The 15,483-nt window shown below is 43.1% G+C and overlaps 1 protein-coding gene across 1 annotated transcript in view; it reads left to right on the top strand.

Moving 5' to 3' along the window:
• The window catches only part of stag3 (STAG3 cohesin complex component), a 48,448-nt gene that overhangs the window by 13,878 nt on the left and 19,087 nt on the right, over positions 1-15,483 (top strand). The window contains exons 8-14 of the mRNA XM_079668457.1: positions 5,026-5,177; positions 5,515-5,712; positions 8,675-8,773; positions 9,723-9,802; positions 10,528-10,635; positions 13,917-14,013; positions 15,025-15,127. Coding sequence (XP_079524583.1) covers positions 5,026-5,177; positions 5,515-5,712; positions 8,675-8,773; positions 9,723-9,802; positions 10,528-10,635; positions 13,917-14,013; positions 15,025-15,127 — 837 coding nt within the window. The remainder of the gene's footprint in view (positions 1-5,025; positions 5,178-5,514; positions 5,713-8,674; positions 8,774-9,722; positions 9,803-10,527; positions 10,636-13,916; positions 14,014-15,024; positions 15,128-15,483) is intronic.

Genomic DNA, 15,483 nt, shown 5'->3' with positions numbered 1-15,483 from the left:
TATGTGTGTCAGTCTGAATTGACGCTGTTTGGCATCACAATGCTGTTATTAAAGTGTCTCTGGTATAAAATGGGTGATGTTAGCATAGCAACCGAAGCTAAGCTGACTACTCGTTATTGCTATCCTATTGTGGCATAAGCCGTTTTCTACAGGCACATTTTACCGGCGTATTTTTCATTATGATTCTACTTGTGATAGTCGGACACGACAACCTGTGCAGCCCATGTATTGATTCCATCCGATAGCTGCAAAACGTCTCCCTGCTCTCCACAATGATCAATAACAGTGAACAGATGGTCAAAGTAAGGTGCAAATAAACAGAATTACACCAAGCCTGGTTAGTGTTGCCTGACTTTATAAAGTGTGTTTCTTTTTATACATGTGTGGTTGCCTTCTAGTCACTTTGCTCAGTACTCCTGCTTGTAGGCAGGCATGACGAGACTCTTCAGTCGACACATGTTCAGGGGAGGCGGGTTTAGTTTCCTGCACGCCTCGACGACGTAAGCGACGCCGCCTCTTAGCTCCGAAGCTCTTGCCTCTAGACCGACATTTTTTGGAGCTGGAAGTGAACCGGATTCCGGAGCTAAGAGGCGGCGCCGCTGCGGTGTGAACAGGAAAAATCGGTGCTTTTCAGGCTCCAGCTCCGAGCCGGAGCTGAAAACGTGTTGGTGTGAAAGGGGCAACTGTCTCCTTTCCCATGGCATAGGTCTACGGCCTTGGGTATTGCTGCAATCTCTCTTAAAGAGCAACTTCCAGGTTAAAGACACCTGTGAATAAATGTGTAAGAAAATGATGAATACACTATTTTCCAAAGAATATACAGAAATATACACTACAGTGACATCTGGCGTCGTTTTTGTAAGAAATGTTCACTTCCGCATAAAAAGGCCTCGGCACGTGACCTCCCGCGTGTGACGTAACACGGGGGACACAAGGGGGAGAGCGGCCGGTGTAACGTATTAATAAACATGGATCCCAATGCTAGTTTCGACACAGGAGACACAGAAGAAGTTGAACATGAATATTCGAGTGCATATGACGGACCACAACCTTATAATTATGAGCCTGCTAGGCGTCCAAGAGACCAGGAGCAGCCAAGGATTAGAAGAAATAACGGCCATCGGAGAGTAATTGAGCTGTGGTGTGAGGAGAACCAGTGGAGAATTGGGCAGCTATCTTGGTGAGTGACCAGCGTTAGCTAAAGAATGTTAGCTAACGTCACATCACAACATTGTGAAGTTAGCTATCATATATCAGGCTATAACTAAAGTAGCATTGATAATATAGTAACGTTACTGGCAGGACTGTTGATACTGATCCATAACAGATACTAATGCCCAAGTATCAGCCGTATCTCGCGTTACCTAATGCAACTCCACACTACAGTGCTGACCGGAGGGGAGACGTGAGATACGGCTGATACTTGACGATCTGGCGGAGAAAGGTTGTGGAGCCTCCGTTGATATGTCGTTGTAAATGGCTTGATGGAAAGCAGGTGTGTAGTCGGGGAGGATGCACAGCTGATTGCAGCAGGTGAGTGGAGGTTGAGCCGGGAGCCAGGAGTGACAGCCACCACGCACACACAAACAACACAGACAGGGGGAAACAAACAAACACAAAGGAGACGGCTGGAGCAGTACAGCCACCACAGCGTTACCTAATGCAACTCCACACTACGTCTTACGGTGCCGTGTACCGGAGGGGAGAGAGAGAGAGCAGCGAAGGGGGGGGGGGGGGGGGGGGAGAGAAGTAATACGGTTTCCTGATAAAGCTGTGGAGAGTATGTGCTGCAGGGAGGTGGACGCACAACGCACCCAGGAACGAACGCTAGCTCCGGTCCTTTTTACTGTGGACTCGATGTCCTGACAGGCTGGTATTTGTGCAACCTGCACAAACACAATACTGCGCCATGATTACAAATGGTGAAATACAATGTAAAACTACCGAAAAATACCAGCTCCTTAAAAAACAACCGCTTTACTCAACGCAACTCTACTATACCCGCGGTCAGAGAGTGGAGATGTGTCCCCTGTGTGATGTAATATGACGCGTTTGACGTATGACCTTAAAAAAAGGCCGTTTTTAAGAGCAGAGCTTAAAATGGCTCCTTTCCCTCTGAATTCCTGCCTTTATGTCTCGTAAAACATATCAAATCCTGCATTCACTTTTTTAATTGTAATTTTCAAGCAAGTTTAAGCATAAATGTAGAAAAAATAAAAACCTGCAAGATGCTCTTTAAGGAGGAGCAGCTTGGGCACATAGTTGTTGCCAGTCTATGACAGAGCACAAGCTGCCATGAGGTAGTTTGCTGTTCAGGGACGTCGTTTCCCTGGCGCAGATTCTTTCCTATGGACGAGAGCTCTAGTTAGATTCAGGGTCCATCATTGTTTAGTCTCGCTGATGAAGAATGTTGATTGTTACACTCTGAACTAGGGCTGGGCGATATATCGAGTTTACACGATATATCGGGGATTGCACTACATGCGATGTCGTAAATGACCACATCGTGAACATCGAGTATTATGCATAGCCGTGGGAACATGTTTCAAATGGGGGGTGCTGTGGGGGGAAGATTTTTTTTCAACATTATAAAGTAAAATGCTTCAATCTGGTGCACTTTGAGCTGAATTGCCAGAGACTAGATCTAAGGGGTACAACTCTAAACACCCATATCGAAAAGATCGGTTTACATTTTAATAATCAAATAAGTATGTGGACATAACCAATAACCTAACATAGCCAATAACAAGTAAATGTAACTTATTTTATTTTTGTTGTTCATTTATTTCTTATTTGACCAGTTAACATTTATTTATTTATGCATATTCTTTAAACTCTCCAGATTTAAACAATATTTCTGGTTTACTGTCCTATAGTATGCACTGGAATGATTTCAAACCTGTTATTATTTATCCCAATAATAAAGGTGTGCCTTGGAAATATTTGTTTACATAAATTGTTAACAAACCGTTTGAGACCCTCTGAGATAACTTAGACAAAAGTGAACTATCTAAACAGTCAGTCCTTTACCTCACTGAGCCTCTCAGTCTGTCTGGCTATCAGTCCTGTCCAGACAGCTGATATCTGTCCTGTGTGTGAGCTGCGGGCGCATGATAAGCCAACATCCCCCACTTTCATCGTACAGGGAAAATGGAAACTGTAACCGGGGTGAAAAGGGTGTTATCTTTACTTAATTATGAATGTTGTTACATCAGGGCTGAAAATTCGTTTTTTTGTATTATATTTACATTTAATCTTGTGGACGTGCAGATTCCCTGTCCTCCATCAGGGGGTGCTGCAGCACCCTCAGCACCCCTACTTCCCACGGCCCTGGTATTATGTTGTCAAATCAATTTCCCGCCGCGGCCAAAATGAGCTTTCCTTTCTCCCTCATAGACACAGTCACACACGCAGGCACACACGCAGGCCCCGTCTAACTTGCACACAAACATTACACACATGCACAGTGACAGAGAGCAGGGCTCGACATTATAAATGGCCCGCTGGCTCGGAAGCACTATTTAGACACCCCGGGCCAGCATAACGTACTTTCCACTTGCCCGGCGCTCGGGCCACTAAAAATATTGCTTTAAAAAAAAAAAATTATCCTGTCATATAGGTATTTTGACAAGCAATGTTGTTAAATTGTTTCGTTTATTAACGCTACAAAATAGCGTTTCGTGAGGCGGTTGTCGTTGTTGGGTGAAAAGCAGTAAACAGCTGTTTGCTGCGGAGCCAGCGCGAGCAGGCTCCCGTTTGCCCGTGAGCGCCGGGAAAAAAACTATCTTCAAATAAAAGAAAGTCACCGGAGGAGTTAAAGGAGAGTGACAGGGAGCATGAGAAGAAGAGGGAGAGAAAGTTTCAGCCAGCTTGATCGATGGAGTTGTTTTCTAGTGGTGCAGCGACGCGTCCTAAAACCCTTTTATAATCTATCGATTAGATTTATGATTCGAAAATTATAAAAGTAGGGTAGACATGTGGAGATTATCCGGCTGAACAAAACGTGCATTTATCAAACAGGTTTGTTTTCCACAGACCTTATTTCCAGCTATTTTCCAAAACCCTGTGGAGAAATCCCATTGCTTTTTTGTCGAGGGAACCAGCAACTTACTAACTGGTTTTAGGACGCGTCACTGCACCTCTCAATATGATGCCAATATAAACAAGGTCTTCTGTCGGCTGTGTACATCAATGCCGACCTATGCTGACAAGTAAGTGAAGAGTAGAAAATATTAAAGGTATTGGCTAGAGGGAAATGTCCCAGCAGGTTAGGAGAATGAAGGTTCTAATCTAATCTAATACATAGCCATTACATGTCTAACTCCTGATAATGACAGGAAGACAGAAAGCGCATTATACTAATAATAATACTCATAATAATAGCAGACATTTTTTAACAATGACCACAATATCATTATTTTAATAAACCAAATATGAACAATTGAGGAAAATGAGGAAGAACTGATGATTCAAATGTTGTAGTACAAGTAGTAATGTAGTTAGTGAATAAATTACTATTGCAACAAATGTGTTAATTTTCTTCATTATTAGTCGATTTTTTTAATGCAGACATGTTGCAGGGACTACTAGAATCATCATACTGGCGTGACTGTAAACATCAAGGGGTTAAATAAAAAAAATGTATTTGTTTTTAGAGGACATTTCAGAATATTGCGATATATATCGTATATCGCGATATAGTCAGTAAATATCGCGATATCATTTAGAGACCATATCGCCCAGCCCTACTCTGAATTAGTTCAAACCTGGATCTACAGAAAGAGTTATTCAGAATTGATTTGGCAACCGCTGCGTCAACTCATGACACACCACCTGTCTTGTCAAAAAAAAAGAAGATTACTCCAAATAAACCGTCAGTGTTTGCCATCAAAGCTCCAGCTCTCCTCGTGTCCCTCTGAGTCCTGTTTCCAATTGCTTCAGGAGTTTCCCCCACACTGTTGTACGATATATTTAGATGTGTCAGTGCTCTCTATCCCTGACAACCTGCATGCTTCTCTGTGTTAGCCATGAAGCTGATGACTGGGCTGGTGGAAGTGGCTGTGATCGTGTCTGTTCAGCAGCAGACCACCCAGCGGCAATACGACCAGGAGAACAGCCAGAGGGCATCTGACAGGGCCACTGACAGACTGGAGGAACTGCGGGCTATCCTCAGTCAGGTGACACACACACACACACACACACACACACACACACACACACACACACACACACACACACACACACACACACACACACACACACACACACACACACACACACACAAACACTGGTATAAATGCATGCACAAAGCCACTATCTCATAATAAAAATGTGCTGCTTTTTTCCATGGGAGAGGATACAATTAGTGCTTAAAGCGATCATACTAAAGTATTCATATTGAAGACACTTTTGCAAGTAGGAAAAAGAGAACATGCTCTTTGCCCTTTTTTATGTTTAAATTATGTTCATAATAAATACAATCCAGAAATTCTCATTGACATGTTTGTGTTGTAGCTGCTGGAGAACAAAGAGGAGGTATCCTCCATGATGAACGCTACGTTTCGTGGTGTGTTTGTGCTCCGTTACCGGGACCGGCTGCCTGAGATCCGGGCTGCTTGTATTGAGGAGTTGGGCGTTTGGCTGATAAATGACCCCGAAGACTTTCTGAATGACGGATGTTTGAAGTACCTGGGGTGGACCCTACATGACAAGGTAGACACCTAGAGACAGGACTAGAACGAGTTAGAAGAGTTAAGTAATGTTTTTACCTTCAGAATTTTTTTTACATTAAGCTTCTATTTTGGATAAGAGTCAAGCTCTGATTGTCTGTATGTAGGACGTCAACACGAAGAATTCTGCAAAAGACCCTCAGTTTGGATTAATCAGATTTTTCATTCTTATCAAATCAACTTTGAATGCTTGCAATGTTGATTTTCTGCAATTCCACAACTGTTGATTTGTGAGATTTTATTTCTCGATTTTTGGTTTTTGTGACTATACAAATATAATTTATGTTGCTGTAATGCCCCTTTCACACCAACGCGGTTCCAGGGCTGGTTCGGAGCTAGAGCCTGATAAGCACCGTTTTTTTCTGTTCACACCACAGCGGAGCTTGCTCTCAGCACCGAAAACCGGTGCTTAGCAAGCACCAACAAATTGTCAGTCTAGAAGCAAGAACCGCAAACGTCACGCTTACGTCGGAGGGACGCAAGATGAACCTGAGCTAACACTTTATGGCGAGTGAGGCAAATACAAGTTGTAACAAGCAGTAGCGCTGAGCAAAGTGACTAGAACGCAACCACACACTTTATAAAGTCAGGCAACACTAACCAGGCTTCTTGTGATTCTGTTTATTTGTGCCTTACTTTGACCATCCGTTCGCTGTTATTGATCATTGTGGAGAGCAGGCAGACATTTTGTATTATAGCAGCTATCGGATGGAACAATACATGGGCTGCACAGGTTGTCATGTCCGACTATCACAAGTAAAATCATAATGGGTGGTATCGCAGCCTGCTCCTCTGCCTGCCGCGGCGCTCTGCCTCTATCCACACAACTTTCCCCCGCCTTTCAGAGACTTATTTCCTGGGTCAAACTCTAAGTTACAAACTGTACACATTGCATTCTTGCTAATTAGCCAAAATATGAACGGAATAAGTAGCAAGCATCGTAACAAACAGAGTAAAATAAATAGGGACAACAGCTTCTCAACCATACTTGCCAACCTTTAGACCTCAGAAATGCGGGAGAAATATGACCCCGGGAGGAAACCGGGAGAGGGCAATGAAATCGGGAGTCTCCCGCGAAAATCGGGAGGGTTGACAAGTATGTTGTCAACTAACCATTCAGAAACGTCCTGCTGCAACCGAAATGTTTGCACCTCCACCAAAACCTCCGCTGCTTCAGGGTCAGTTTCTGGATCAAATTGATAATATGCTTGAACACATGCACTGCTCTGAGATGACATGTTTATTCCACACTCGTAATCACAGCAAACATGGTAACGTGACTCTCGCCGGCTCATGCCCCCCTCTTCTGCAGGGGGGCGTGCTCAGCTGCTGCTCAGAATTTTCAAAGACAGGCTTGGAATAGAGTGAAAATGAGCGAAACAAGGCATGGCTAAAAAATGATCCGTTTGGTATTTTGAAAAATAAAATGTATAAATATACCTTATATAGGTATGGTCATACACTATATCATTTAAATATAGCATGATAGGTCTCCTTTAAATAATCTACCCAGTATGAACTATTGTATAGCCCTTATTAGAATCATTCGGTCCTGAAAGTGGTAAAATGCACTAAAAGCCAAATCTAGTCTCCATTCATTCTACTGAGCCGAGAGTGGGAACTTGGGTGGGGGGGCGGGGCTTAAGGGGCGCATGCTCTTTAAGCGCACATACGAGTTCTTCTGCTCTGACAGCTAGGCATGATGGGTCATCTGTGACGTTTCGCTCTCTCAAAAGTTGGGCCATTTTGTCCTCATGCACCAATGAGCAGCTCTCATAGGAAAGAACGAGACCCCGCCTCCCACGCTGTATCCAGTTCTTATTATACATCCATGGGCCGAACAGCGTCAATTGATACTGAAACACATTCACTTGGGGAATTGGGGATATGTATCAGCTGCTTGTGTGACAGTCAGACAGTGAATACTTTACAGCGGCCGCTGCCGTGTGAGTTAACGGGAGAATAAACCCCTGTGGAAGAGCAGCACTGCAGCGGTCGATAAATGCCGCTGAAGCACATTAATAAACAATGAACCACGGCACTCTGGAGAAAAGGTTGGAGAAGTCGTTATTTAATTTAATCTGGCTTCGTATGATTACAAGTAACATGATCATAGACCCGACGCAGTCCCCCATTGTTGTTGTTGTTGTGAGCGCCGTGGGGGAGAAAATCAGCGACGTAAACGAAACGGTGACGTCATGACGCAGCAGAGGCAGCAGCAGTCGGGCTCTGGGCGGTGTGAACAAAACGGTGTCTGAAAAGATCTGGTTCCGAACCAGAAGAGCACTAGCACGAAAGGGGCATTAAATATTGCTTCTAGACCTGCCACCTATACACTTGTGTGTATCCCTCTATATTAGCTAAAAGCAGGACGAGAAACATTTTCCCACAGTACAAATTATGTTTGAAAGGGCTCAACAAATATTGATTCTGTTGGATAAGATAATTTCCGAAATTCAAGGTATGTATTTAACCAACTATTTATACATGTTTTTATAATTTAATACTAATGATATTAGTTCAGTTTAAACCTAATCTGCAATTAAGCAGAACCACCCAGTTCAAACAGAATGAATAAACATGCAAAAATAAAACCTGTGCCCCATTCAAATGTTAATTTATAAGTTTAAGGTCAACGTATTTTGAATGCAGCTTGAAACTGTTCAGTACAGCCCTTGAATCTCACCTGTGTCACAGTGGCAGCAGCTGTTTGTCTGCAGCTCTCTGCAGGGCAGCAGAGGACTGCAGTGTACAGGCTATAGGCATCTTTTCATTTTATATTCAAGATTAATAGTCAGAAAGCCTCTCACACCAGACGGCGCTATTGTAGAATATCTGTACACAGACCCAAAAAAGTTCACACACACTCTCCCTCACACAAAGAGAAATGTCCTCTCGGTCTTATATCAGTCTGTATGTAGTTTACAGTGTGTTTCTTTCTTCAGCAAAGTCCAGTGCGTCTGCAGTGTGTCCGTGCCCTGCAGGCCGTGTACCAGGAGGAGGAATTCATTGGCCGCCTGGAGCTTTTCACCAGCAGATTTAAAGTGAGGCCTCCCTCTGGATTGGACTCACCTCATTTAATGTCTCTTTTCCCCCTCCTTCTCCCTCCTGTCTGTCTGCCTGCTTGTCTGTCTGCCTGCCTGTCCGTCTGCCTGTCTGTCTGTCTCTCTGTCTGTCTGCCTGCCTGTCCGTCTGCCTGTCTATCTGTCTGTCTCTCTCTCTGTCTGTCTCTCTGTCTGTCTGTCTGCCTGCCTGTCCGTCTGCCAGCCTGTCTGTCTGTCTCTCTGTCTGTCTCTCTGTCTGTCTGCCTGCCTGTCCGTCTGCCTGTCTGTCTCTCTCTCTGTCTGTCTCTCTGTCTGTCTGTCTGCCTGCCTGTCCGTCTGCCAGCCTGTCTGTCTGTCTCTCTGTCTGTCTCTCTGTCTGTCTGCCTGCCTGTCCGTCTGCCTGTCTGTCTCTCTCTCTGTCTGTCTCTCTGTCTGTCTGTCTGCCTGCCTGTCCGTCTGCCTGTCTGTCTGCCTGCCTGTCTGTCTGTCTGCCTGTCTGTCTGTCTGCCTGTCTGTCTGTCTGTCTGTCTTTCTGGCGGTGCGTCTGTCTGTCTGCATACCCTCTCTTTAATCTATTGTGTCAGCTTATTGTTTCTATTTTGCTGCCTGCCTGTCTGTCTTCGCAGTATTATTGTGCCCCTCCCACTTCTCTGCCTTTTTTTACTATTATTCACCGTTCTGGTTTGTTGTGTCGGTCTTATCCTTTGTCTCTGGGTGTGTGTCTGGGTGCATTAATTGCTGCCAATTACTATTGGTTAATAAGCTTTGTTCAAACACATACAAACCCTCCTAAGCCACATGTGCTGCTGCAGATAAATGGTTTTCATGCCATGGCTTAGTGCCTAATCAGTTGGTTTGTATGCGTGCATGCATGTCTGTGGGTACTTTAATGTGTGTCATTTCGACACCCATGTGTCTGCTGGCATGGCTGTTCTTCTGTCTGTTTAAGGAAAGGATGCTCGGCATGGTGCTGGACAAAGACCTGGATGTGGCAGTGGAAGTGATCAATCTGTTGCTGCTGATCCAACAGTGAGCACACACTCTCTCTTTCAATTCAAAGGGGCTTTACTGGCATGAAAGTTAAAAGAAACAATGTTTCTATGTCGTCGAGTGGCGCCGAAGGACTGTTTAAATGCATGTTAAATGCATGAACTTAACTGGCATAGATCAAAACAAACCAAATATATCAAGTTTTTTACTATTTCCCTATTTTTGCTTGGATTGTTTTGTGCTTTATGAAAAACAAATGATATGAATATAATTAGTTATAATGTTATCCAGTTATTTGATTCAGTTGGTCTTTAATCCATGAAAGTGCCTGAATAAGAATCTGTTTATACCAAATTCTCACTTAGAAATGTGAGATGAAAATCCAAAAATACTGCAAATAGATCCTGGTTGTCCTCCTTCCAGGTCCAGTTTCTCGACAATAGAAGTGAAACGGTTACTCATTGGTGTGATAACACTCTTTGTCGTACATGCAGATGAATCACAGTGTGATTGGCCAACATCTCCCACCACTGACTCAACTCACAACTTAGATGTAGATAACTGAAAGAGAAGACAATGTGATTCTGAAATGTATGGAAAAATCCTACTGATTGTTAATAAAGGTTTTATAAATAGCATAGTGTACTGTGTTAAATACCTGTTGAAATAAAACTGAAACACTTTTAGACAAGAGGCAAAACAATGTCGGTTTTTAACCCTGTGTTTTACATTGTCCAGTAAGAGTTTTATGTGCACATATGCAGGAGCACAGAGGGTGGTCTGAGAGAGGAGGAGTGCGGACACATCTATCCGCTGGTCTACGCTGCAAACCGAGGCCTTGCGTCTGCCGCTGGCGTCTTCCTCTTCAACAAGTACATTTTCATGTTTCCTTTCTGCAAACTGTCAGACTGTTTTAGAACATTAGTAGAGTAGAGAAGCATAAAGATAATACTGATTTAAACCATGGATGTATAATAAGAACTGGATACAGCGTCAGAGGCGGGGTCTCGTTCTTTCCTATGAGAGCTGCTCATTGGCGCTTGAGGACAAAATGGCCCAACCTTTGAGAGCGAAACGTCACAGATTACCCATCATGCCTGACTGTAAGAGTCAATGTTAGTCAATGGGAAAGAGTATTTCCGGGCCCAGGGACATCACGGACTGACACGGATGTTGCAGTACCGCCGTTTGGACACAACGAATATTTTCCTCAGAGTCCGGCGCACTTCCTGGGGGCTTGATTCAAACCGGTTGATTGTCAGCTAATCTGCCATCAATTGTTACCATTGTCTTAAATTCCCACATACAGTGGGGCAAAAAAGTATTTAGTCAGCCACCAATTGTGTAAGTTCTCCCACTTAAAAAGATTAGGCCTGTAATTTTCATCCTAGGTATACCTCAACTATGAGAGACAAAATGAGAAGAAAATAAAATCCAGAAAATCACATTGTCTGATTTTTAAAAGACTTTATTTTGCAAGTTATGGTGGAAAATAAGTATTTGGTCAATAACAAAAGTTCATCTCAATACTTTGTTATATACCCTTTGTTGGCAATGACGGAGCTCAAACGTTTTCTGTAAGTCTTCACAAGGTTTTCACACACTGTTGCTGGTATTTTGGCCCATTCCTCCATGCAGATCTCCTCTAGAGCAGGGATGTTTTGGGGCTGTCGCTAGGCAACATGGACTTTCAACGCCCTCCAAAGATTTTCTATGGGGTTGAGATCTGGAGACTGGCTAGGCCACTCCAGGACCTTGAAATGCTTCTTACGAACTCCTTCATTGCCCGGGCGGTGTGTTTGGGATCATTGTCATGCTGAAAGACCCAGCCACGTTTCATCTTCAATGCCCTTGCTGATGGAAGGAGGTTGTCACTCAAAATCTCACGATACATGGCCCCATTCATTCTTTCCTTTACACGGATCAGTCGTCCTGGTCCCTTTGCAGAAAAACAGCCCCAAAGCATGATGTTTCCACCCCCATGTTTCACAGTAGGTTTGGTGTTCTTTGGATGCAACTCAGCATTCTTTCTCCTCCAAACACGTCTGACCATATGACATTCTCCCAATCCTCTTCTGGATCATCTAAATGCTCTGTAGCAAACTTCAGACGGGCCTGGACATGTACTGGCTTCAGCAGGGGGACACGTCTGGCACTGCAGGATTTGAGTCCCTGGCGGCGTAGTGTGTTACTGATGGTAGCCTTTGTTACTTTGGTCCCAGCTCTCTGCAGGTCATTGACTAGGTCCCCCCGTGTGGTTCTGGGATTTTTGCTCACCGTTCTTGTGATCATTTTGACCCCACGGGGTGAGATCTTGCGTGGAGTCCCAGATCGAGGGAGATTATCAGTGGTCTTGTATGTCTTCCATTTTCTAATAATTGCTCCCACAGTTGATTTCTTCACACCAAGCTGCTTACCTATTGCAGAGTCAGTCTTCTCAGCCTGGTGCAGGTCTACAATTTTATTTCAGGTGTCCTTTGACAGCTCTTTGGTCTTGGCCATAGTGGAGTTTGGAGTGTGACTGTTTGAGGTTGTGGACAGGTGTCTTTTATACTGATAACGAGTTCAAACAGCATTAATACAGTTAACAAGTGGAGGACAGAGGAGGCTCTTAAAGAAGAAGTTACAGGTCTGTGAGAGCCAGAAATCTTGTTTGTTTATAGGTGACCAAATACTTATTTTCGACCATAATTTGCAAATAAATTCTTTAAAAATCAGACAATGTGATTTTCTGGATTTTTTTTTTCTCATTGTGTCTCTCATAGTTGAGGTATACCTAGGATGAAAATTACAGGCCTCTCATCTTTTTAAGTGGGAGAACTTTCACAATTGGTGGCTGACTAAATACTTTTTTTCCCCACTGTATGTCCTGTCCCACATAATGGTTTTACATTGCACACAAACACACCGGTGCAGACAGTAACCACCTATTGTCATAGCAACACACACAACTGGGTTGCTAACGTGTGGACTTTCTGCCTAAGTGATGCGTCATAGAAAGAAAATTGGAAGTGGCAGGTCATAAATAATAGAAATGAAAAAGAATAGAAACTGGAATTTGCCAAGGAAATTGCATCCCTATTGGTGTGGCTCTTCCTGTATTGGACAGATATGTTTCAATTTCTATTTGTTGATTGATTTTTTTATCAAAGACATTCCGCCAAATCAAAACATTAGATGTCTTTCATGACCTTGATACATACTACATGTTACAAGCAGTGTAAAACACATATGTGACCCGCTCTATCGAAATCAGTCGGAAGTCCCAACGGCTCATTTCAAAATAAATGTGGATTTGCGTGTGTTTTGTTTGATTTTAAATAAACAAATTATTGACTTTCAGAATATGAAACTTTTATTTCCAAAGTCACACGATAAATACATGTCTGATGCTTGTAAAGGGAAGATGACAGGCACCTCTCACTCGCACCCTGCTCTTCCGCAGCGCCGCCCCCCCTCCCTCCAGCTGAAATTATGAATGTAAGTCTATAGTAATCATAGATAACATGGCAGGGTCAAATAAACAAAGTCTTGGCTTTCAGAATATTAAACTTGTTTCGGCAAATTCAGATGATAAATACAACTTTGAACTTCGAAGCTTGTAACGGCATAATAACAAGCGGAGAACGGTGTAACTTGACGTCACAGCAGGCGTAACAACAGCCGGTGTTTCTCGTGAGGGTTTTCCCCGGGAAACAAACGCAATACACACAAACGCAAAATTACATACACACACACACACACACACACACACACACACACACACACTCACGAGCTTCCCCAGACCAGACCAGTAATCCAAACGAAAATATCGGATCAATCAGATCGATGGATTCCAGAGAAGAGGGAACTTTGAAGGCCTTTTTCTCAAAATGATGACTCGGTGACAGTCATTATATAATGACATATTTTGCTTAATATTTGGAGTACAACAACAATCCTGATATCATTAGAAAGCTAGGAATCTCCTCTTTCCAACAGTGTATACAACTCAAAATGTGTCTCCGGGTCAATGCGACTGATTTCGATGGAGCTGGTCAAATATGTATACTTCCCTTTGTAACTAAGCATCTGCGTTAAATCAGTGAGCAATGTTCCCATGCCAGTTCTTTATTTTTGGTTGATGTGAATATTTTGTGTGTTTGTCTGTCAGGCTGAAAACTGTGATTGACAGTGAGAACCAGGTGAATGGTACAAGTGGAAATGCAGACCTCCTTCAAATCCTCATCACCTTCTACATGCAGAGTGAGGTAGTGTCTCTTTCTGCCCTCATTTCCACCTTTCCAATCATGTTTTCTGATTAAAAGTACTGTTCAAATCCTATTGAAACGTGTAATCCAAATCCTTGTTCACCTTAACACAAAACCGTGGTTCAGTTAGGTCAACTTTTGGTCTTTAAAACCCTTATAAAACTTGCCCCTGGGAAACGCCCTAAAGTCATGCAATAAGATTAATTCTCTGGCAAATCCATTTTTTGTTTTGAGTTCCCTATGGACGACAACATTTATCTACCAGGCTTAGCAGGACATTTTACAGCAGAAACAGCAAAACAACACTCAGTTAAAAAAAAATGTTAGGAGTAAGCCAAGTCTCACAGCAATGAGTCGATTCGCAAGACCAATTTTTGTAACCCTTAGCCAATTCTCAAGTCTGCAGCTCTCGGTTAATGCATGTCACGTCTCAAAAGTCTTGTCGTAAAACTGTTGAAATATAAGACTATGAAAAATACGCAACTAGAAAGACTACAAATCCCAGAATCCTGGTCCCGCATGCTGGCTCTTACGGAACCAACTAACTCCCCTTTTGTGTATGTACAGCTCTCAACATGCCCAGACTTGGAGTGATTTTCACCTCTTTTAATACTTTTCACCTCATTCTGAAAGAAAGAAGTGAAATGTGCCAACGTGACGGCCGTCTTGGTGTGTGGTGCGAGACGGGAGATGTAGTTCATTGAGCGGTGTCACCCAAAAAATGTGTCACTTCACAGTTTTACGACACATTTATATATTTTTTACTTTACAAACATCATATGTGTAATTCGTGGCACAATTCAAACGGGATCGAAAGATAATCTTTGTCTCTCGCCATTGACTTCAATACATAATTTTTCCGAAATAAGGTCCCATGGAGCTCCCCCGGAAAGGGAAGGACTTCGCCTCTCTATAATGTTCAGAAGCAGATAAGTGTTTGGCAGCTGGGAATTAAAAGTATGTTTTTAGAGTTAATCTAAAACAATGTCCCTTCCTTCTCCCCCCTGACAGTTCCACGAGCACGGGGCGTACCTGGTGGACAGTCTGTGGGTCGTGGCGAAATCTGAGCTGAGAGACTGGGAGAGCATGACCACGATTCTGCTGCAGGAGTCTGGTGAGGAACAACAGACCTCATTCTGAGCTGCAGCAGAGATAGAGCTCAGTGAGGATTTTTACAAGGATATGAAGTCCAGCCAATGGGAATAAAGTAGCCTGCCATGGGACCCTCTGGAGAAATGTTCCATAAAAGCCCTAAAATTGGTGGTCTCATGCACATTCTAATGTCAGTATAGCTTCATACTCATTATTAATACATTTAAAATCATAAATATGCATTGAGTTATTGGAACAGGTTTAGGCTTCATGTGCGTTTAAACCCATATATTCTGTAATCAGTAATGTACTACTACAACTATTTCTAAATGAGCAGTTCTGAAATGAAAAATCATTTAAAGCGTATTTTTTATTGAT

The sequence above is a fragment of the Notothenia rossii genome (genome assembly GCF_949606895.1).
Source record: "Notothenia rossii genome assembly, chromosome: 3".
NCBI classification, from domain to species: domain Eukaryota; kingdom Metazoa; phylum Chordata; class Actinopteri; order Perciformes; family Nototheniidae; genus Notothenia; species Notothenia rossii.
This window is presented reverse-complemented; position numbering and strand designations above follow the sequence as displayed.